Source organism: Sinocyclocheilus grahami, unplaced genomic scaffold (genome assembly GCF_001515645.1).
Source record: "Sinocyclocheilus grahami isolate Dianchi unplaced genomic scaffold, SAMN03320097.WGS_v1.1 scaffold690.1, whole genome shotgun sequence".
In the NCBI taxonomy this organism is placed as follows: domain Eukaryota; kingdom Metazoa; phylum Chordata; class Actinopteri; order Cypriniformes; family Cyprinidae; genus Sinocyclocheilus; species Sinocyclocheilus grahami.
The window spans coordinates 180,384-203,982 of NW_015505869.1; the positions used below are offsets into that span (position 1 = coordinate 180,384).

Below are 23,599 nucleotides of genomic sequence, written 5' to 3' on the forward strand. Positions count from 1 at the left end.
ATGTACATTAATACAGGTTGAAATATAAACTTAATAAAAAAAAACATATATATATGTATATATGTATGTATATATGTATATGTATGTATATATGTATGTATATATGTATATGTATGTATATATGTATATATATGTATATATGTATATATATATATATATATATAATACAGAATATGAGATATCCTTTTGTTTTTATTCAAAGGTTTCTCATTTGTTTTGAATAATTGTGCATTTTGAAACAAAATTGAAGAAGTTTGTGTTTTGCAGCAAATGTTGTCCAAATGCCCGTGGAAAGAGTATAAGTCAGACACTGGCAAGCCCTATTACTACAACTCACAGACCAAAGAGTCTCGCTGGACTAAACCCAAGGAGCTGGAGGACCTGGAGGGTCAGTGTGCAGAATAAGCAGCATTATTATACACATCCAGAAATCTCACATGAGGAATGGTTTGACTTTTTTTTTTTTCTCTTTTTTTCAGCGATGATAAAGGCAGAGGAGAACGGGTGAGCATCAGCTTTATTTAATAAGACCATAAAGGGTTAGTTCACCCAAAAATTTGATTTACTTGCCCTTATGTCGTTCCAAACTTCGTGTGTCTCTTTTGTTCATCTTCTAAACACTCTTAAAGGGGTCATATGATGTTGCTAAAAAGAACATTATTTTGTGTATTTGGTCTAATGAAATGTGTTTATGCGATTTAAGGTTCAAAAAACACATTATTTTCCACGTACTGTACATTGTTTCTCCTCTGTGCCCCGCCTTTCTGAAACGCTTAAATTTTTACAAAGCTCGTCGGTCTGAAAAGCGAGGTGTGCTCTGATTGGCCAGCTATCCAGTGCGTTGTGATTGGCCGAATACCTCAAGCGTGAGACGGAAATGTTACGCCCTTTACCATACTGTGATGCAGTGTCCGGCCGGAGCGACTAGACAAACACATTAAAACTCATTATAAACGAGGCATTTGTTGCATCCAGTGGAGACATAATTATGGATTATAATGACTTATACGGTCTTTTTACGCGTTGCATCGTGCCGTGTAAACAAAACCATGTCTGCATTTGAGATCGGAGAAATGACAAACAACAAACGCTACTCTACACTGCCCAAAACTCACGTTTGAATCGTCAGTGGCAAATTCTTTAAATATGAAAACCTACTTACAGTCTGTGAGTCAGAACAGACTCACATTGTAGTCTACTCTCCCAGGATCAGGAAACAGTCCTCCATAAAATGTGCTGGACACATCGGAATATTTGGGTTGAACTGTTCTGGAACAGTGTTGTAAATACAACTTAACCACTGATTTCTAGCCGTGTCCTCTTTTGGAAGACCAAACAAAGTAGTTTAGCTTTCACAACGAAACAGCGTTACGCACGGCCGCTTGAGTGAGCAGAGGCCGGCGGATTCGACGAAGGAGCATTCGGCAGGCTTGCAGCAACCACATGTGACGACCCCGGGCTGGACTCTGCTTCGTCGACGGTGAAAGCCGATCCGGCGATCCGCAGCGCAAAGATGTATTTCCTCAGCGACCAGCACGGATCAGCTCTAAGCATGACGAAGCGGACATCGTCCTCTTTTGGAAGACCAAACAAAGTAGTTTCGCTTTCACAACGAAACACACAGCTTCTTCACGACATGGCTGCAGCGTCAACAAAACTACAGCGAGAATAAAAGTTACGCCTTCTTTCTTTGCGTGAACATTTGGGCGGCGTTATACAAATCTTTCCACATAGTGATGTAGATATGTGGGGGCATGTTAGAACGAGCCGTTTTAGGTAGGTGTGGTTGACTCTTAACTTTTATAAAGAATATCTCTTTGGATTTGAGACTTTAGTCTTTGCAACTTACAGATCTTCTTTAAGCACCAAGAGCCTGTAACACTCCAAAGAGAAAGGAAAAATTGAAATCGCATCATATGACCCCTTTAATCTATGCCAATTGAGTGATTAAATGATGAACGTTTAATTTGGGCCTTTTTTTAATACATGTAACTACTTACATAGAGCTCATCAATTGTGGTAAATGGATGCTCAAAACATGCTTGCTTTGACAGGGTTAATAATTCATGACAGAATAAAAATTTTTGGGTGAACTATCCTTTTAATGTAACGTTAGATTTACAGAAAGCAGTTTTAAGTTTCAAAATGCTTTATTATTAGTGGAAAACGGTCCGTTGTTTGCAAAGGTTGATGCAGATTCACCGCTACCGGTAATTTTACTCAAATTAATGGCTTAATAGTGAAGTAAAACATTAATGCTATATATTTTTTCCAGGGTCAATGTAGACTTCTGTGTTATTGTAATTCACATTTTTTTTAATTCCATAAAAACATAAAAAATATAATTACCATACAATTTTTTTTTTGTTTTGTTTAGAAATTCAGAGATTATCCAGCTATAATAATTTTTGATCTGTGTGTGTGTGTGTGTGTGTGTGTGTGTGTGTCTGGTGAAGGACGGCTGACGTTGTGGCTCCTGGCACCACCCCTGCTCTTACATCTCAGAGTGAGTCGTCTGTTACCGTGGCGGCAGTTGCTGAGACTGAGGTTGCCATGGCGACAGTCGCCACAGAGGAACAGCCGTCTCACGTGCCTGCGCAGGTCGCTGAGGTCAGCAGTGATGTCACGGTTAACTCCACTGAGGAAGCGCCCAGCGTAGAGACACAACCCAGGTAATGAAGCCTCAACACACACAAAAACACCCAGAGCATCACACCTCTCACATCACTCACTGAACAAAACGATGCACGAGCAAAAGATTTTCATTAATTTACACTACCATTTAAGACTTTGGGGTCAATAATATTTTTCTAAAGAAATGAATGCTTCTCTTCAACCAGGATGCATTACATTGATCAAATCTATAAATGCTATAGTTGCTTTATAATATCTTGTTTTATTCTATATTTGTTTGTTTTGCAGTAATGATGTTTCTAAGGAGGAGAGACCTGAGCTGGTGAAGAAAGTTTACAAGTGGAACACAAAAGAGGAGGCAAAGCAGGCATTTAAAGAACTGCTGAAAGAAAAGGTAATTTTCTCTCTCTCTCTCTCTCCTGTAGTGAAGAGGGAGGTCTTGATATTCCGGCTGGGTCTTTCTAAATTTAGTGTGTTTTAATTTGGCACACAAAGTGCTCCTGAGAGAGCCGCGGCTGTTTAATTGCTGTGAGTGTGATTAGACTGGAGTGAGTGAAACCGAAGATGCTGGAATCGCACGCTTCACAGACCCCTGACAGCCTTTCAGAAAGACACGCTCAGAACTGAATGTTTTGTGATGTCGACCTGGAGATCTTCTTCTCCAAACCTTTTCATTACTCTGTTCCCTCTCAGTGGACGCCCATTTATGCCTCTCAACAATAACATGGGAAATCAAATGATCCACTCAGTCAAATTGAAATCATTCAGTGTGAATGAAATCAAATGTGTTGATTACTAAATAGGTTCTTTAGAAAATCTATTTTTAAAATCACTCTAGCCCCCGGCTTCCGCTCACTCTAGCCCCCAGCCGCCGCTCACTGTAGGCCTCGGCCGCCGCTCATGTTTTCTTCCCCCCCCCCCATAATAAGCATGCTGTAGCTTTGGAGAAAAGTAACTTTGCATCTCTCCTTCCATGTGACTATAGGGCGTTTCCTCCAATGCATCATGGGAGCAGGCAATGAAGCTGATAATTAACGACCCTCGTTACAGGTATCCAAATACTGCACACAGCATTAATGGAATTTAATAGCATTTAAATCCTGTGCACTGTTAAATGTGTCCCTGCTGTTCTTCACTGAACCTGTTCTCATGGTGACTTTTTGGGAGGTTAAATGATGTTATTGGTGTAAATCTCACCTGTATATAACAGTGTTGTTTGTCGTGAGTCCCTGTCTGCACCTGTCTTACGGTCTCAGAGAGACTGTTATTAATTACTAGTTCTGTGATGTTAATATCCTGTAATATCACTGCCCCCTACTGACTAGCTTATGACCTGCAGCAACGTTCATTCACATGGATGAACTCATGCTTTATTAAATATTATGGCAAAAGTTGTTGTTCTTTAAGCAGTGGTTGTTTATCTTGTCTTGTGCAGGAAAGCGGAGCAGATGTTTGGCGATCAGGAGGTGTGGTCATGTGTCCCCGAGAGAGACCGGCTGGAGATCTACGAAGATGTGCTGTTTTATTTAGCAAAGAAAGAGAAGGTTTGATTGGCTGATTCTGTTTATTACTGTAGAAGAGAGAGCAGTGATAATCTAATAGCCTGCTAATTCGTTTTTTCTATTAAACGGTTTAAATGCTGATATCACTTTCATTAGGATGCATTTTAATATGCCAATATTAATTATAAAGCAATAAACCAGATGTGGCTGTGCATTACAGTGATTAAGGGATGTTGTTAGGTGTGACGCATTGTAAAAAATCACTAACACACAGTGGCTTATTATAATTAAAAAACTTTAGCAACTGCAATCAACATTGTCAAGAAGTAATTCCGTTTATTAGAAGAAAAGAGATCAGTAAATAATTATTCCAAGTAATATAACTCATTAGTTGAACAGTAGGCTGTTTATATTTGCCAACCACTAATATAATCAAAAATATTTTTTTTGTTGCATTTAAATTAAAAATTCATGTTTAAGTTTAAGATTTGTGCTTAAACCTCCTGATACAATCAATAGTGCCTTTTATATGCGAGTGTTTTTGCATCATGAAAATGTGCTTAATTGTCAAGAAAATAATGGCATTTATAAACCGTGCAAAAATTCTTCATGCGCTTAGTCAGCTCGATTTTTATATATATACACTACCGGTCAAACGTTTGAGATCAGTAAGACTTGTAATGTTTAATGTCATATTATTATGATTTCTGAAGATCATGTGACACTTTAGACTGGAGTAATGATGCTGAAAATACAGCTTTGATCACAGAAATAAATTATATTTTAAAGTATATTAAAATAGAAAAAAATTATTTTACATCGTAATAATATTTCACAATATTACTTGTGTTTTTGATCAAATAAATGCTGCCTTGATGAGCATAAGAAACTCTAGTAAAAAAACATGAAAAATCGTTCTGATCCCAAACTTTTGACCGGTAGTGTATGTTAAACAAAAACTTCAAATATAAATCATCTACTCAGAATTTGGAGTTGTATCTTTGCTTTATTTTTTGTTCATCAAATTTTTTATTTTAAAAAGCCCTCCCTATATATATATAGTTCTTGTCCTGTCTGCAGTCTAATTTTACATGATCCTAACTCGATGCTTTCTATCAGGAACAAGCCAAGCAGCTGAGGAAGAGGAACTGGGAAGCTCTGAAGAACATTTTGGACAATATGGCCAATGTGACGTACAGAACTACGTGGTCTGAGGCACAGCAGTACCTACTGGATAACCCCACCTTTGCTGAAGATGAGGAGCTACAGAGTATGAACACGTGCACACACACACACACACACACACACACTGTACTGCCACCTCCACACGGTGATGCTTTTAACCTGCATAATGAGAGCGAGTGTGTTTGATATAGAGGAAGCTTTTATCTTTGTGTCTGTGTGTGCGTTAGACATGGACAAGGAAGATGCTCTGATCTGTTTTGAGGAACACATCCGTGCTCTCGAGAAAGAGGAGGAGGAAGAGAAACAGAAAACTCTGCTGCGAGAGAGACGCAGACAGCGCAAGAACAGAGAGGCTTTCCAGGTGACACTCACTCACTCACACACTCACTCACTCACACGCGCACACACACTCACTCACACGCGCGCACACACTCGCACGTGAGACTCTGTCCTGGTGTGTCCGCCGCATCACGTGTCCAGCTTTCTAATATGAAAAGCTCTCACCTTGATTAATTGGAACTTGATGCTGGAATATCAGCTGATGTCTGTGATGACAGATGATCTGTTTGACCGAGTTTAGGGTACTACAGATCATTGTGCAGACAGGAAGCCAGAATTAAATAAATTAATAATTAAATTAGGAATGCACCGAAATGAAAATTCTTGGCTGAAGCCGAACAAAATGAAACACTGGGCTGAAGGCCGAATACCGAACATGGTTTTTCATATTTTTTCCCCCATGTAGGCCTATTTTGTAGGCTTATTATTGCATAAGTTAAATAGCCAAAATGTGCTTTTTACTGTTTTGTCTTGCTTTTCAAATAAAAAAATAAATTACAAAACATAATTTAAAAATATTTACTTAACACTGACCTTTTTTTTTTTTACATTCTAGCAGACATTATACCAACAAAGCTCAATTTAACTTAAAATTAATAAATTCGTAAAATAATATTTTTGGCCATTTTTGAGACTTGAATCAGGCATGTATTTTTTACTGTACAAATAAAGGCAGCCTTGCTGAGCAGAAGAAAATTCTTTTAAAAAATTTGAAAATATTACAGATATTACAGAACACTGTGAATGTTATAATAAATGTATTAGAGTTGTTGTAGTGTAATTATTATCATTAGGGCCCGAGCACCGATGGTGTGAGGACCCTATTGGAATTGCTCTACCACTTTAAATCCATATTGCTCGCCGTTGACTGTTTTACTAAAGCCGCCCGCTGGCGGTGAACCCGGGTGCGAGGGCCCGATCATCGCTGCTTGCAGCTTTAATTATTATTGTGTTTTTTTATTTTATTTTACAGAACAACAGTAAAATTACAATACTATCATTTATGAATGTCGATGGAGTTCTTGCTTTTATTTTGGCAGAAACCCACAGGAAGATCTCAGTGCTTCTTTTTGTTGACAGCATGCAGATTTATAAATGATTCTCATTACAAATTTGGGAGGATGTTTGACGTATCACATTGTCACATGCCTTTAAAAACAAATCACAAAAATGTTACTGAGCAACTGACGAGTAACACATTTCAGCACAGATTTTCCTCGCGCTTTGGACTTTGAACCCTGGCGCTGAGTGCTCGTGCAGCGCTGTTTGAATACATGCAATTCGTGCGTGCATTAGAAAATATAACTTTCTGCAGTTTATTTACTAATCGTTTGAGATAATTTCGCGATTTCAATCATCATACAGTAACCTAACCACCAGCATCAACCACCTCTTCTCATCGGAGACGTGATGCAGCACTTAACAGTCTCTCGCTGTCAGTGCGTCGTGCTTGTAATGATTTCTGCGTCTTTCTCTGATAGATTTAATACTTTCACACTGCCGACATGTTTGCTGCATTAGTGCGTGCCTCTATTTGATTGCGTTAGTAATTGTTCGGTACATATTATTCGGTCTTTTCGCTTATTCGGCCGAACACTGAAATACGTTTTTTTTGGCTATTTTCGGCCGAATAATTTCAGTTGCCGAACATTCGGTGCATCCCTAAATTAAATAAATAAATGGAACATCACTGGCATGTTTAAGGCAATTTATTGAGAATTATTGATAATTGGCAATGAATCAATAATATGGGTTCAAACTGCGTATAACAACTGACTCTGAATTGTCAACCACACATTTGGAAATGTACTATTTAAAGGGATAGTTCACCCCAAAATGAAAATTTTGTTCATGTTTGTTCACCCTCATGTTGTTCCAAACCCGTAAGACCCGTGTCAGCTGTGCCACGCAGATACGCTGTTTACGTCGTTTACGCTTTGATTTGAACGTAAACAGCGTATCCGTGTGGCACAGCTGACACAGAACAGCATACGCAATTTACGTTCAGTAGATACTCTCCAAAATTGCGCTACAGGGTGATGCGGAGGAGACGAACTGTTGAATAAAGTCTTTTCTGCACAAAAAGTATTCTCGTAGCTTTGTAAAATTACGGTTGAACCCCTGATGTCACATGGATTATTTTAACGATGTCCTTGCTACATTTCTGGACCTTGATCATGTTAGGACCCTTGCTGTCTTTGCAGGGTCAGAAAGCTCTCGGATTTCATCAAAAATATCTTAGTTTGTGTTCTGAAGATGAACGAAGGTCTAACGGGTTTGGAACCACATGAGGGTCAGTAATTAATGACAGAATTTTCATTTTTGGGTGAACTATCCTTTTAAACCTCACATGTTATTATCTACTGACACTGTTGCAGACTGGTTTGGATCAAATTACAAATATTAGAGTGCTTGTTTGCAATTTTGAAACACTGAAAATCTTACCAAAGCAAACTAAGCATAAATGTTATTTTTTATAACCAGTGGCTTGCTAAAAACATTACCGATGTTAATGCTTTGCTCTCTAAGAACATGAGGACTGCTAAACCGAACTGACTGAGGAGTAAAGGACAAGAGCACTGGCATGTTTGTGAAGCGTTGTGTGTGTTTTTCAGAAATTCCTGGATGAGCTTCACGATCACGGGCAGCTGCACTCCATGTCTGCCTGGATGGAGATGTACCCAACCGTCAGCGCTGATATCCGCTTCTTTAAGTTGCTGGGCCAGCCAGGTCTCTCTCTCTCTCTCTCTCTCTCTCTCGCACAAACACTCAGAGCGTGGCAGGCTTTGATGCTGATGAATAATACATGTAAAAGGGTCCTGTCCTCATTTCTGACGCTGTCTCCATTTCACCAGTACACTCTCTGAACTCCACATGACTTTGATATACATCAGCACTTAAATATAGTATCCTATGATTAAGTCTACATTACTTAGCAGAATAGTTGTTTATTGTATATCATAATTATGATGAGTTGCTTTAAAATATTGGTGTTTTTATTGTAAAAAGTTGTTATGCTTTGTGTATATATATATATTTTTTAGGCTCCACCCCTCTGGACTTATTCAAGTTTTACGTGGAGGATCTGAAAGCTCGTTATCATGATGAGAAGAGAATCATTAAAGACATCCTGAAGGTGAGTGAGAGACTGTGATGGTCAGTGTTTCACATCAGATCAGTGCTGAAGCCCTTGATGAAATGTGTGTGTGTGTGCGTGTGTGTTTGTGCAGGATAAGGGCTTACTGGTGGAAATCAACACGGGCTTCGAGGAGTTTGGCTCAGTGATCAGCTCAGATAAACGCGCCACCACGCTGGATGCAGGAAACATCAAACTGGCCTTCAACAGTGTAAGCAGACTGCCCTGCTGTTATTTATACTCCTATTCAAATTAAAGGCAAAACATTATGCTTTCCATCTGACATGAAGGCTGTGAAAGGTTTATTTGCACATAATAGAAAAAAGGGTTGACCCTGGGATTGAATACTTGGTAACCTAAGGACAAGAGAAAGGACGTAGGTGAGTGTGTCATTGAGTTATGAGGCTGTAACTCATGTACTACTAAACTAATTACAGCATAAGTATTTTAATGCAGGAAACTTGTTGGTTGGTGGAAGAACAAACATCAATAACAAAGAAACATTATTATGGCAAATAAAAGGAAAATATGGAAGAGAAAATCATAAAGACTGGGATATCTAAATGTTGAAAAAGCAAACTTAATGTACCAATGCGCTAGTGCTGGGCGGTATACCGGTTCATACCGAATACCGGTGTTTATTTTTGTTATGATATGCATTTTTAAAATACCGCAATACTGGTGTATGTCGCTTAAACAACGTTCGGAATGCAACACTGTTTGAAAGGGGTCCCTTTTCACTGTTGCACTGTGGTGAGGGAACAGCTGTATGTGTTACTAAGCGTGAAAGTTCAGAAACTGAAGCTGTAGAACTAATAGAACGTGATGACACAGAAGAACTGACTGCCACACTGACTGCCACAAATATCCACCGCCCCCTGCCATCAGCTCCCGCGTCTCTCACACACACACACACACACACACGCGCGATTGCAGAACCAGATATAAATGAGTACAAAACAGTGTTTCCTAGCACCTGTCGCTTACTGATTCTTTGGAATTATAAATATCACATGCACTCTTTTGTTTGTTGTTTTTTTTAGTTTGTTACTCAGACGCAGGCAGTGTGCTGCATGAGACAAAAAAGTAATATAGCCAAAACAACCGCATAGCCGCTCTTTAGTGTAGATGCATGTTGATTTTATCAGACGATGCCGTGATTATAAATGAGAGTGACTCCTGGTTAACATGTATTAAAAGTGTTGTGTTTGGTCACTATTTAGTGTGGTATTTTTTGACGATGTTCACTGATCATGACAGTAAAATAGGGCATTCTAAGTCAATATACTGCAGTATTTCCTCCCTCAATCAGTAGAAAATATAGTTAACACTCGGTCTTGCATTAAAAAAAAAATACCGTCATGTACCGTGAAACCGGTATAATTTTGAAAAATACCGTGCTATACATTTTTGGTCATACACTACAATGCACTACTCAAGAGTTAGGGTTAGATTAAAAAACACTTTTATTCGGCAAGTGTGCAGTAATAGAAAGCGACAGTAAATGCATGTATAATGTTACAAAATATTTTTCAAATAAATGCTATTCTTTTGAACTTTCTTTTCATTAAAGGATACTGAAAAAATTGGTTTACGGAGTACTGTTATTAACAATTGAGCACTAATAATAATTGATAACCAAATCAGCATATTAGAATGGTTTCTGAAGTGTGACACTTATGACTGGAGTAATGATGCTGAAAGTTCAGCTTTGCCATTACATGAAAAATCTACACTTAAATTTATTCACATAGATACTTATTTCAAACACATTAAATGCTAGAGGTATGATAGAATTATAAACATTTTTACAAGGCCTTTTTTAAGCAACCAGGGCTGCGTTTCCCAAAAGCATCATAAGCTTAAGTACATAGTAGACCAGTGTTAATTTCGTCAACGAAGACAACGACGAAAAATATTCGTTAACAAACATTTTTTCTGTGACGAGACGATGACGAGCTAAAACTAATATCTGATGATAAAAACTATGACAAAATTTATGCCGCGTCTTCGTTAACAAGATGAGACGGAACTATAATGTTATTTGAGGACTACCGGACATTCAAAATGCATCCTATAGGTTACTGTCTTGTCCTTCAAAATGTGCATCCCTGTCATTGGATAGCAATCGGATGAGGGGCGTTTGCATATCTAGTCTCAGTATGGCAGCCGCAGTGGATGGATGGACTACCAAAACGCGAACGAGCGATCTGAAACAATGGCCTCAGCACCCGAAGGGTTAGGTATAAGGTGACCAGATGTCCCGTTTTTCCCGGAAGTCACAATTCGTTGTCAATTAACTTAAAGTTAGTGAAGGCGGGATAGGTGGAATTGCACTGATAGAAGTGGTCTCTCTCGCGCATGCTCCACTTCTTCAATTCTCATATACAGCGCGCGATCAGTTCTCAGCGCTCAAATACACACACAGCAGTCCAAATGTCTATGATGTAGAGTATCTACATATAGTCGGTTATGGATTAAGTGAACGTAAACAGGTGGATGAAAACTGGATGTGTGTTAGTATTACATGCATGCCTTCCATCTTAAAGGGACAGCATTCCTAATTAAGTACCTATCCATGTCATTAATGTTAACCAACAAAAGATGTTAAATAAATGTTAAGTAAGCCTACTGTATCTGAAAAATCAGTTTAATTTGTATCTCTTTCGTATTTGTCTTATTGCCTTATTCTGCTTCTTTTTCAAAAATTATAAATATTATAAATTATATATTATATATGAACAACTATACTTTGTATACATTGCTCCCTTTTCACTACTGTTAAAGGATAGTTCACACAAAAATGAAAATTGTCATAATTTATTCAAGTTTTTCCAATCCTTGATTCAAATTTCTCCAATCCTTGATTCAAATTTCTCATAAGCTTAATTGATTTGGTCTAAAGAGAGAAGAATTAATGACTATTTTTGTTTGAAGACTACATATAAAATAGCTACCAAAATAAATGTTGATAACTGCAGTTTGACAAAGTAATGACTAAAAGTTGACAAATGCAATGACTTTTCGTCGACTAAAACTATGAAAGACTCAAATGACTAAAATGTGACTAAGACTATTAAGCATTTTCGTTTCAAGATAAAGACAGACTAAATCAAAAATGCCTGTCAAAATTAACACCGTAGTAGATCCATTGAAACCAATGGAGCTACCATCAACTTGGGCTTACGATGCTTTTGAGAAACGCAGCCCAGTTTCATTTTTAAAAGAATTGATTCAGGGCTGAGTGTGTATTCATGTTCAGTAATTCGACATTTCAGAATTTTTCCTTTTATACCACATGTACCACAGTTTGTCTTGTGACCTGCTAAGTTTTTGTATCTTAACTCTTTTAAAAGTAAATTAAACTTGGAAAGCCTTTCAGCTGATCAGAATCAGATATTCAGTGGTCATGTCTGTGATCTCTCTCTCTACAGCACGAGTGTCAACATCATCATTCAAAGACTAAAAAACACTCGAAGAAATCCAAGAAACACCACAGAAAACGTTCCCGATCTCGATCAGTGAGTACTTCCTCTAGCCATCTCATTTCATACCTGCAAACTCATCGGCTTTTGCAAAAATCTGCCATTCTGACATTGAAATGGCCATGTGTGGGACTTTATATGAATCTATCTCTGAAGAGATCCGACTGTCTTCAGAAAAGTTTCAATGGCTTTTTTATTTTCTTCTTCATAACTACTATATAATGCCTAATACAATGCAGCACTGCTTTATGTACCTGCTGTATTTCTGCGTTCGCATATGCTTCACCTGTCAGAGAATGAATATGCATTTTTCAAAGCAGCTTCACAGTAATAAACTGGAGAATAAAAGAATCAATGATGCAAACTTCATTACATATGAGACAAATCAAAATGATGCTGTAAAGCAGCTCTAAAAAGTCATTATTCAGCTGCAGGCAGTTCAGTGTTGATTCAGTTCAATAGCTGTTCAATTGCTGTGTAAAGTTCATCAATTATGAAACATTCAATTAAGCTTTTAGCAGCTCTATAGAAGGCAATGGTGTCGTTATTCTGCTCGACTCCATTCAATGTTGATTCAATTTAGATTAACAGCAATGTTTCGGAACTGTCAGTTTTGAAACTCATTCGATTTAGTTAAAAATGGTCTTTTACAGAAGGATAGACATCACGATGTTGAGCCGGCATCATGATCCCATACCCCCTGCAATCCGCCACATCCCAATACCGTGTTCGGAAAGAAAATGACCTGTATACGGAAGCCCTAAAAGGAATTAATACGAGATGGGAGGAAAATATATATATTTCAATATTTTCCCTCGCAGTTATATCATTGGGTAATGATAGGCCTACTACATATATATTTCGGGCATCAGGGAGCCACTATTATACCTGCCATGGAAACTTCTTTTGCATGCACGAACATTTTAGTTTCACTTTCACTTTCGAGATTCACGATCGCACGTACACTGTTTATACTATGGAGCGGCAGTACTTGCCACACATTTTACAAGATTATAGGGACGTTCCAAACTAAAGTGATCAACTGAATCCCATCACGAAGGGCCCTTCCAGAAGTCTGTTAGCGAAGGGAACATGCGATGGTCACTTCACGGAAGTGATTTCCGTTTGCGATCATGTGATGCATTAAAGGATACTGAAAAAAAAGGTTTCCGGAGTACCATTATTACCAATTGAGCACTAATAATAATTGATAACCAAATCAGCATATTAGAATGGTTTCTGAAGTGTGACACTTATGACTGGAGTAATGATGCTGAAAGTTCAGCTTTGCCATGACATGAAAAATCTACACTTAAATTTATTCACATAGATACTTATTTTAAACACACAAAAAAACGTATTCCTATCCACCCTTTTCTTGTCGTTAAAATGGGCTCGGCCATTTGTAAATTCTATGGGTCTGGCTTCCGGTCTCATCTGTGTCCACTCCGTGCAGCTATTTTTAGCTGAACAAAACAGTTTGTTTTGCTGCTTGATATTGAAAGTTGGTGTGTCTTATCATATTATTTTAATGCATTATCTTAATTATAAACACACGGGTTTGTAGTGCAAACAGTTTTACCGTTTACTGCACGTTGTTGTTCTCCTCGTTATTTACTTATAGCGGGTAATAAACCGGAAGTCTCACCCATAGGCTTACTTCCGCATTGAAGAAAAAGGTGGATTCTTAATGAGCTTTTGACTGGTAGTGCAGATTATGTGCACACATACATTAGTGCACACATACTTTTAGCTTAAAGATATGGTTCTATGGATGGCTATGTCTGTTTATATATCATAAACGTTAAACTTCATGTAAAACATACCTCAGATTGTAAAACCACACTTACCACACATTTTAAAAGATTATAGGGTCGTTCCAAACGAAAGTGATCAACTGAATTCCTTCACGGAAGTGATTTCTGTTTGTGATCATGTGATGCATTTTAAAGCAAAGTTAGGGTTGTTTCGACTTCACATACAAACGTAAGTGGAATAGACTGATTAAATTTGTCTTTATTTTAATGTGATACAAAATATTGTTCGTCAGTGATAGATATATTATTTAAGATGGTAGTGTAAGCAAGTTTAAGCACGGTTAGTTTGAAAAAGTTTAATAGTAAATAAGACTGAGACAATATAAAAAAAAAAAAATGAGCAAAAATATTTGCAGAATGCAGTGCAGAATGCTACATGCACGCACAGCATTGTCAAGGTAACATTTGGTCAGTCATTTCCTTACACCCTTAAAAGAACACACTTCAAAGGGCTCTGCCCTTCAAAGGGATTAGGGCATATGCTCACTTCCGGTTGGAATTCGCCCTATATGTTTTTCAGTGGTGCTGAGGATCTGCAAATCATTCGCCATCGTCCTCAGTCATCTCTCCTTACTCTTGTTTACTTGGGAAGTGAAATTTTATGTACTGTAATGTAATAGGCAACCGTTACACCAGACGAAACAGTTGTCGTGTCGCGCCCTCTGCTCCGCATCAGCTAAAGTCTGTCTACACTGGATGCGGCCAAATGACAAAGCGACTTGAAAATCATTTGAAATTTGTGTCAGCACGTCATAAATCGAACGCTGCAGCAGTTTACTGTTGGGGATTTGTCGTGGCGCACCAGTATTGACAGCATCACTGATTATAATGAGTTCTATAAACTGATCTATATATAATGAATCTCTATTATAGATCAGTGGTTCTATAGTATTTTGTTGCGCCACTTGCATCTGGTGTAGACACGGTGTTAGGAATCGTTATTTTTTTCCGTGCCGTATAAGGATTCACGCTATGGGCACACCCCCTAACTACACCTCGCCCCCGCCGATGTCATCGCCCATCGCAATGTTTCACTGTAGACATCGTCCAATGCCAATTTTGTAGACATCGTCAAACCCTAGTTCTTATCCGAGTCAGACCAATTATATACCGTATAAAACAATAATTTTGAATCTTTCCTTCTCTTAGAAAATGGTTTAAAGTTAAAATGTGAGGTTTGTTTATATACTTTTTGTCTGTTTTTGTCTTTTACTATTTGAACTGTAAAATTAGTTAAAATGATAATTTTACAGTTAAGGGTGTTACCATAAATGTGTAGTTCTGTTCTAATATTAGAATTTTCTGAATAGATTTCATATTCTAATTCCAATACATTTTGTAGAAGACTTTAAAAAGTAGGCCTAATAAGGGAATTATTTGTATTATGATCCAGTCTGGAGTCGTTAAGTCACCTTCATTTATATAGCGCTTTTGACAATACAGATTGTGCCAAAGCAGCTTTACAGTATCAAATAGGAAAATAGTGTGTTGTGACGAGAGGGGCGGGGCCGAGAGCCGTGGGAACGGAGCAGGGCCAGTGGAGTAATTGATAATGAGCGACACCTGCACCACTCGCCAGTCGCGAGTCTCACCGAGGAGCTCTGGAAGGATGCAAAGGAGGAGTGACGACAGTGAAAGATGAGAGGCCTGGACCAGGCCTGGATTTTATTTTGTGTTTTGGTTTTGTTTGTGTGCGACAGTCGTCCGCGAGGGGCTGTCGCGCTGTTTTGAGTTTATTTTAAATGTTACATTCGTAGCTTGTAGGTCGGGGAGAAGGAGGCGGGAACCGGCGAACATTTCAACAAACTTTAATAATAAAATAAACTCCCCCCCCATCTTCTGAAGGATGATGAAGAGGAGGAGGAGGAGGATGCTATCCTCCCTCCTAATACATCTCGTCCACCAAGCAGCCAGAATGGGGAGCCACCCTCTTCCTCTGCTGTGGAGTTAGACGTATTGGAAGTTTGCCGTAGGGCTGCGGCCAAGCTTTCCATTGACTAGTCCTCTCAGCAGGTGAGTCAAGGGGCAGAGAGGGATCTCTACGATGGTAAGAGATTGCCATCACGCCTCGCACCAGTTAGACAGTTCATCCCGGCTGTCCCGGCATGCATGGCGGAGATGAAAAGACACTGGGACAAACCAATTTTCCCACCGTGTGCCTGTTAAGAGTTTTGCACGACTGGACATTCAGGATATGGGGGAGCTGGGGTTAGCTGACCCCTCCACAGGTGGAGCTTTCAGTAGCCAACCACTTGCATCCAGGATGCAGGGCAGCGTTTTCGTCGGCGGGCGCCACGCTGCCTGGGAAAACGGAGCGGTTTTCCAAAAGATATATAAATCCTCTGCTCTGGCTGTCAGGGCCCTTAATGTGACAGCTCTCCTGACAGCATACCAGGGGGAGCTGTTGGAGGAGATGGGCCGTCAGCTGGACGCAGGCTCTCAGAACCCAGCTCTTTGGGAGGAGATCTGTGTGATAGCCGATCTGAATCTCCGCACATCACGTGGGGCAGTTCAGAGCTGTGGCAGGAGCATGGGGTTAGCTGTGGTGGGAGAAAGAGCGTTGTGGCTCAGTCTCTCAGGCCTTTCAGAAAAGGAAAAGGTGGAATTTCTAGATGCCCCCGTAGATCCCAAGGCAATGTTTGGCTCGACTGTCACAGTCATGCGCCAACAGTGTGATTTGAGAAAGGAGGAGGAAGAGGTGTCCAAAACCTTCCTGCCAAGGAAACCGCCCGTCAGACCTTATCAGCCTGCTCGAAAGTAACTCCCACGCATCCAGGCCAAGGGCGGGGAAGAATATAAAAACAACAATAAAAATTATGAAAACGAAACCAAATGATTCCCCACTGGAGTTGCAATGCCCCTTTTACCACCAGTGAGTGAAGGGGAGTGCGCATGCGCTGTATCTCCGTGGATTCTATCCACAATAGTGAAGGATTACAGACTCCAATTTGCTGTAAAACCACCAAGTTTCAAAAAGAGTGGTTATGTCAACAGCACAGGGAGAATCGGCACAGGTTTTAGAGGAAGGAATATCTTCTCTCTTGAACAAAGGAGTGATAAGAACGGTGCTGCAAGAGGAAAGCCAGCAAAGGGTTTTACTCCCGGTACTTTGTGATTCCCAAAAAAGGTGGGGGTCTCCGCCCTATTTTAGATTTGTGGGCCCTGAACAAACACCTCAGGAAATACAGGTTCAAAATGCTCAACTTACGAATGTTATCACAAGTAGTGCGTCAAGGAGATTGGTTCACATCGATAGATCTCAAGGACGCTTACTTCCATATAGAAATATTTCCTGCACACAGGAAATTTCTCAGGTTTGCTTATCAGGGCAGAGCTTACGAGTATCAAAGGATTGCATTCGGTTTGTCTCTCGCACCGAGAACCTTCAGCAAATGTGTAGAGGCTGCTCTGACACCGCTGCGTCAAGCAGAGTATTAGCCTATTTGGACGACCTTTTGCTCTGCGCACAGTCACCGCAGCAGGCAGAAAGGGATACAATGACCCTATTTTCACATGCGTCACTTACGGGCTGGGGTGCAGTGTTCGAAGGCAGAGTGGTGCGGGGGGGGTGGTCTCCTTCTCAGAGGGAAAACCACATAAATTACCTGGAACTACTAACGGTGCTACTAGCCTTAAACCACTTTATTAATTTCCTTCAGGGATTTCATGTGCTGATCAGATCAGACAACACTATAGTGGTGGCGTACATAAACAGACAAGGGGGCCTGCGCTCTCGACGGCTTCACAGTCTAGCTCACAGACTAATTGTGTGGAGCAGCACTCGGTTCTGTCGCTTCGTGCAACACACGTGCCGGGTACAATGAACAGGGGAGCGGATCTGTTGTCCAGAAGGAATCCCTGTTACGGAGATTGGGCACTTCACCCACAGGTGGTGATTCAGTTGTGGCAGAGATACGGACAGGCTGCCGTAGATCTCTTCGCATCGTGAGAAAACGCTCAGTGCCCTCTGGTTTTTTCCCTAGTGGGAGAGGATGCACCTCTGGTGTGGATGCTCTAGCCCACCCGTGGCCAAACGCATTGTTGTATGCATTTCCCCCGCTAAGTCTCATCGGGCCAACATTACAAAGAGTACGGGAATTCAGACATTGACTGATTCTGATTGCACCATATTGGCCGGGAAAACTGTGGATAGCGGAAATAATTCCACTTCTATACGATCAACCCTGGCCTCTCCCGTTGCGCAGGGACCTTCTTTCTCAGGCGAACAGGGAGATATTTCATCCCGCACCCCACAAAGTAGCTCTGTGGGCTTGGCCCGTGAGAGGATGAATTTAAATGCCATCGCGTTATCCTCTAACGTGATTGACACAATACAGAGTGTGAGGGCAGCCTCCACACGCTCTCTGTATGGTCACAAATGGAGAGTGTTTGAGCGATGGTGTGCAGAGAGGCATATTACTTTGTTTTTATGCTCTGTATCGGATGTTCTTTGCTTTATGCAAGAACTATTGGATAAAGGTAGAGCCTTTTCGACTGTAAAGGTCTATCGTTCAGCTATTTCAGCATGTCATGGGGGGCTGGATTCGGGAACGATAGGTCAGCACCCCCTGATTTGTCGGTTTATGAGGGGAGCGAGACGGCTCCGTCCGGTCACTAAATCCCTGATCCCGTCCTGGGACTTAACGGTGGTTCTGGATGCGCTTTCACAGCCTCCGTTTGAACCATTAGAGGGCATTGATTTGCGGCGTCTTTCTTTAAAGACGGCTTTGTTGATCGCTCTCACTACAGCAAAGCGCACGACTCTGTTTCGTGTCTTAGGACATCAATGAGTCGTCAAGAGCCGCAGGGTTTAATTTGGATTTGTCTGTGCATGTTTTTTTTTATTCTCATAGATTTGTTACCATTGCCATGCATTATATGCATTATATATAGACTGCAACGGTTGGACTTAAAAATCATCAAATGTGTTCTACTGAAGAAACCACGCTTGACACCATCTGAACCAAATGAGTTTATCTTGGTCTCATCAGACCACAGGACATGGTTCCAGTAATCCATGTCCTTAGTCTGCTTGTCTTCAGCAAACTGTTTGCGGGCTTTCTTGTGCATCATCTTTAGAAGAGGCTTCCTTCTGGGACAACAGCCATGCAGACCAATTTGATGCAGTGTGCGGCGTATGGTCTGAGCACTGACAGGCTGACCCCCCACCCCTTCAACCTCTGCAGCAATGCTGGCAGCACTCATACGCCTATTTCCCAAACGCAACCTCTGGATACGACGCTGAGCACGTGCACTCAACTTCTTTGATCGACCATGGTGAGGCCTGTTCTGAGTGGAACCTGTCCTGTTAAACCGCTGTATGGTCTTGGCCACCGTGCTGGAGCTCAGTTTCAGGATCTTGGCAATCTTCTTATAGCCTACACCATCTTTATGTAGAGCAACAATTCTTTTTTTCAAATCCTCAGAGTTCTTTGCCACGAGGTGCCATGTTGAACTTCCAGTGACCTGTATGAGAGAGTAAGAGCGATAACACCAAATTTAACACACCTGCTCCCCATTCACACCTGAGACCTTGTAACACTGATGAGTCACATGACACTCATTTAGAGAGAAAATGGCTAATTGGGCCCAATTTGGACATTTTCACTTAGGGGTGTACTCACTTTTGTGGCCAGCGGTTTAGACATTAATGGCTGTGTGTTGTTATTTTGAGGGGACAGCAAATTTACACTGTTGTACGAGCTGTACACTCACTACTTTACATTGTAGCAAAGTGTAATTTCTTCAGTGTAGTCACATGAAAAGATATAATAAAATATTTACAAAAATGTGAGGGGTGTACTCCCTTCTGTGAGATACTGTATATTTTTGAGATGGAAAATGCAGTTTTACAAATGCTAGAAATTTGGCTTTCAAAGGAAAGATTGTTATCAAATAGCACACCTAGGTTCCTAACTGATGACGAAGAATTGACAGAGCAGCCATCAAGTGTTAGACAGTGTTCTAGGTTATTACATGCAAAGGTTTTAGGTCCTATAATTAACACCTCTGGGTTTTTTTTTCAGAATTTAGCAGTAAGAAATTACTCGTCATCCAGTTTTTTATATTGACTATGCATTCCGTTAGCTTTTCAAATTGGTATGTTTCGCCGGGCGATATATAGAGCTCAGTATCATCAGCATAACAGTGAAAGCTAACACCATGTTTCCTTATGATATCTCCCAAAGGTAACATATAACGCATGAAGAGTAACGGCCCTAGTACTGAGCCTTGAGGTACTCCATACTGCACTTGTGATCGATATGATACCTCTTCATTCACTGCTACGAATTGATGGCGGTCAGATAAGTACGATTTAAACCATGCTAATGGACTTCCACTAATGCCAACAAAATTTTGTAGTCTATTCAAAAGAATGTTGTGGTCGATGGTGTCAAATGCAGTGCTAAGATCCAATAGCACTAATAGAGAGATACAACCATGATCAGATGATAAGAGCAGGTCATTTGTAACTCTAATGAGAGCAGTCTCAGTACTATGATAGTCTAAATCCTGACTGGAAATCTGACCCGACCTGACCATTTTTCTCTAAGAAGGATTATAATTGTGTGGATGCTACCTCTTCTAGTATCTTTGACAGAAAAGGAAGATTTGAGATTGGTCTGTAATTAACTAGATATTTGGGGTCAAGTTGTGTTTTTTTTAATGAGAGGCTTAATAACAGCCAGTTTGAAGGTTTTGGGGACATATCCTAATGACAATGACGAATGAATAATAGTCAGAAGAGGATCTATGACTTCTGGAAGCACCTCTTTTAGGAGCTTAGATGGAATAGGGTCTAGCATACATGTTGTTGGTTTAGATGATTTAACAATTTTATAAAAATCTTCTTGTCCTATAGTAGAGTATGAGTGGAATTATAGTACACTATCTGATGTGAAACTGTACTTTTCTGTAGGATAGGGTACTTTCCCTCCATGCAACACGAAATACCTCTAGTTTTGTTTTCCTCCAGCTGTGCTCCATTTTCCGAGCTGCTCTCTTTAGGGCGCGAGTGTGCTCATTATACCACGGTGTCAGACTGTTTTCCTTAATCTTCCTTAAGCGCAAAGGAGCAACCGTATCTGAAATGCTAGAAAAGAGAGAGTCCATAGTTTCTGTTACATTATCAAGTTTTTTCTGAGCTATTGGATATGCTGAGGAATTTAGATAAGGAAGATTACTTACAAAGCAGTCTTTTGTGGTAGAAGTGATGGTTCTACCATACTGGTAAAAAGGAGTAGAATTTACAGTTTTAGCTATATGAAATTTGCACAAGGCTAGATAGTGATCTGAGATGTCATCGCTTTGCTGTAGAATTTCAACACCGTTAACATCAATTCCACGTGACCGTATTAAATCTAGAGTATGATTTAGACAATGAGTTGGACCTGACACTGACCCAATGGAGTTAAGAATGTCTATGAATGCTAATCCCAAAGCATTTTTATCATTTTCAACATGGATATTAAAATCACCACCAATTAAGACTTTATCTGCAGCCAGCACTAACTCTGATAGAAAATCAGCAAATTCTTTAATAAAGCCTGTATACAGTAGCCAGTACAAACATCATAGGGGATTTATCATTAACACTTTTTTCTCTGGATAATGTTATATGAAGCACCATTACTTCAAACGAGTTATACTTGAAGCCCGCCCTCTGAGAAATACTGAAAATATTGTAGCAACACCTCCCCCTTTAACTTTTGGACGCGGCTCATGTTTATAACTGGGGATTTGAGGTATGCATTTACTCAAGACTCACTCTCACTCATCCTCCTAAACTGTGTCCTGTGTGTTTGTTCACGGAAGGGCTCGGAGTCGGAGGATGATGAGTATCACTCGAAGAAGAAGAAACACTCCGCTTCTAAATCTCCATCCGAGCACTCGTCCTCTGGGGAATCTGGTCAGTGACGTTTAGGATCGATATCCGTGTCCTGCACAACACATCAATACTGAATACATCATGACCGTTTAACAGCAGTCTCTCAATGATCATCTGATCTTGATCTTTACAGAGAGGAGTTGCAAGAAATCTAAGAAACACAAGAAGAAGGGAAAGAAAAGACGACACAAATCAGTGAGTAGCGAACGACTCAAAACTCTCTAATACTTTTTCCTTGTGCATTTGATGAGGAATCTGACTTACTAAAAAACCTGCAATAATATCCAAGTGCTATGACAAGGTTTTTTTTTTTTTTAATAAAATAAATAAAAAAAAAACAAGTAGATAGAATAGGGGGGAAAAAGAATATGGAACGCTCGTGTTAGAGGGTCTTTTTTAAATAAAAATAAAACTAGTATCTTGATCTTTACAGAGAGGAGTTGCAAGAAATCTAAGAAACACAAGAAGAAGGGAAAGAAAAGACGACACAAATCAGTGAGTAGCGAACGACTCAAAACTATCTAATACTTTTTCCTTTTGCATTTGATGAGGAATCTGACTTACTAAAAAACCTGCAATAATATCCAAGTGCTATGACAAGGTTTTTTTTTTTTTTTAATAAAATAAATAAAAAGAAAACAAGTAGATAGAATAGGGGGGAAAAAGAATATGGAACGCTCGTGTTAGAGGGTCTTTTTTAAATAAAAATAAAACTAGTAAAAAAAAAAAAACAGAGAATGCTAGTGTTAGAGGGTCATTTTTTTAATAAAAAGAAAAGTAGTTAGGATAGAAATAGAATCGAGTGTAAGAGGGTCAAGTGTTTTTTTTTTATGAAAAAAAGAGAAAACCAATAGATAAATAGAGTTAGAATAAAGAGTGCTAGAGTTAGAGGATCAAATGAAGATGGAATGCGGCGGGGACTAGTGTAGTCGGACTCGGAACTAATCTCTCATGAGGTATTAGTTTGTATCAGTTTGTAATGACTTGGACAAAATAAGTTACAATGCTTTTCACAGTGGTTCCCAAACCATTGCTGAAAAAGTTGTTGGACACCATCTGTTACATGCCTTCTGTTGTCTAATTGACCTATCGGCAAGCCCCGCCCCCCTTAGTTACTGTTGCTCACTCAGACAAACAAACGGAGTTGCTCACTGTCTTACAATGACAGCTGTCAGTAAAAACCTTCTTCCGAGGTGCTTCTGATACATTTGGGACACAGATGGACCTTCAAGTGGGACTTAAATATGCCATGGAGGGATATATAAAAGATATTAAAATAAATATGTAAAAATACAGATCACAATGCAAATGGGAGTTACGGTCGTCACGATCGCCATGATAACATGCAGGATCAACACTGTTCATATACCGCAGAGTAAGATTAAATTAAATTAATTTACATTTAACAAGATTAATATGGAGAGGCACTCTAATATAGACCTTCGATTATGTGTTTTTGACTTTCACTGCATAGTACATGACGTGAGAACAGTTCGCTATTTAGGTTTGTACGTTAGCATGGACTCACTAACTTTTAATGCTAACGTTAGCTAGTTTTAGCCAGAGATACCTTGCTGAAGCACAAGATGACATTAATGTTCTGCTTGAGGAGA

General features: G+C 39.8%; 1 protein-coding gene across 1 annotated transcript in view; it reads left to right on the forward strand.

The window, feature by feature from the left end:
• The window catches only part of LOC107559532 (pre-mRNA-processing factor 40 homolog A-like), a 39,418-nt gene that overhangs the window by 12,836 nt on the left and 2,983 nt on the right, over positions 1–23,599 (forward strand). Inside the window, exons 9-22 of the mRNA XM_016243390.1 lie at positions 268–388; positions 480–504; positions 2,457–2,672; positions 2,923–3,028; positions 3,620–3,684; positions 4,070–4,178; positions 5,256–5,406; positions 5,549–5,682; positions 8,276–8,390; positions 8,705–8,796; positions 8,891–9,049; positions 12,219–12,317; positions 21,914–22,007; positions 22,120–22,181. Coding sequence (XP_016098876.1) covers positions 268–388; positions 480–504; positions 2,457–2,672; positions 2,923–3,028; positions 3,620–3,684; positions 4,070–4,178; positions 5,256–5,406; positions 5,549–5,682; positions 8,276–8,390; positions 8,705–8,796; positions 8,891–9,049; positions 12,219–12,317; positions 21,914–22,007; positions 22,120–22,181 — 1,548 coding nt within the window. The remainder of the gene's footprint in view (positions 1–267; positions 389–479; positions 505–2,456; positions 2,673–2,922; positions 3,029–3,619; positions 3,685–4,069; positions 4,179–5,255; positions 5,407–5,548; positions 5,683–8,275; positions 8,391–8,704; positions 8,797–8,890; positions 9,050–12,218; positions 12,318–21,913; positions 22,008–22,119; positions 22,182–23,599) is intronic.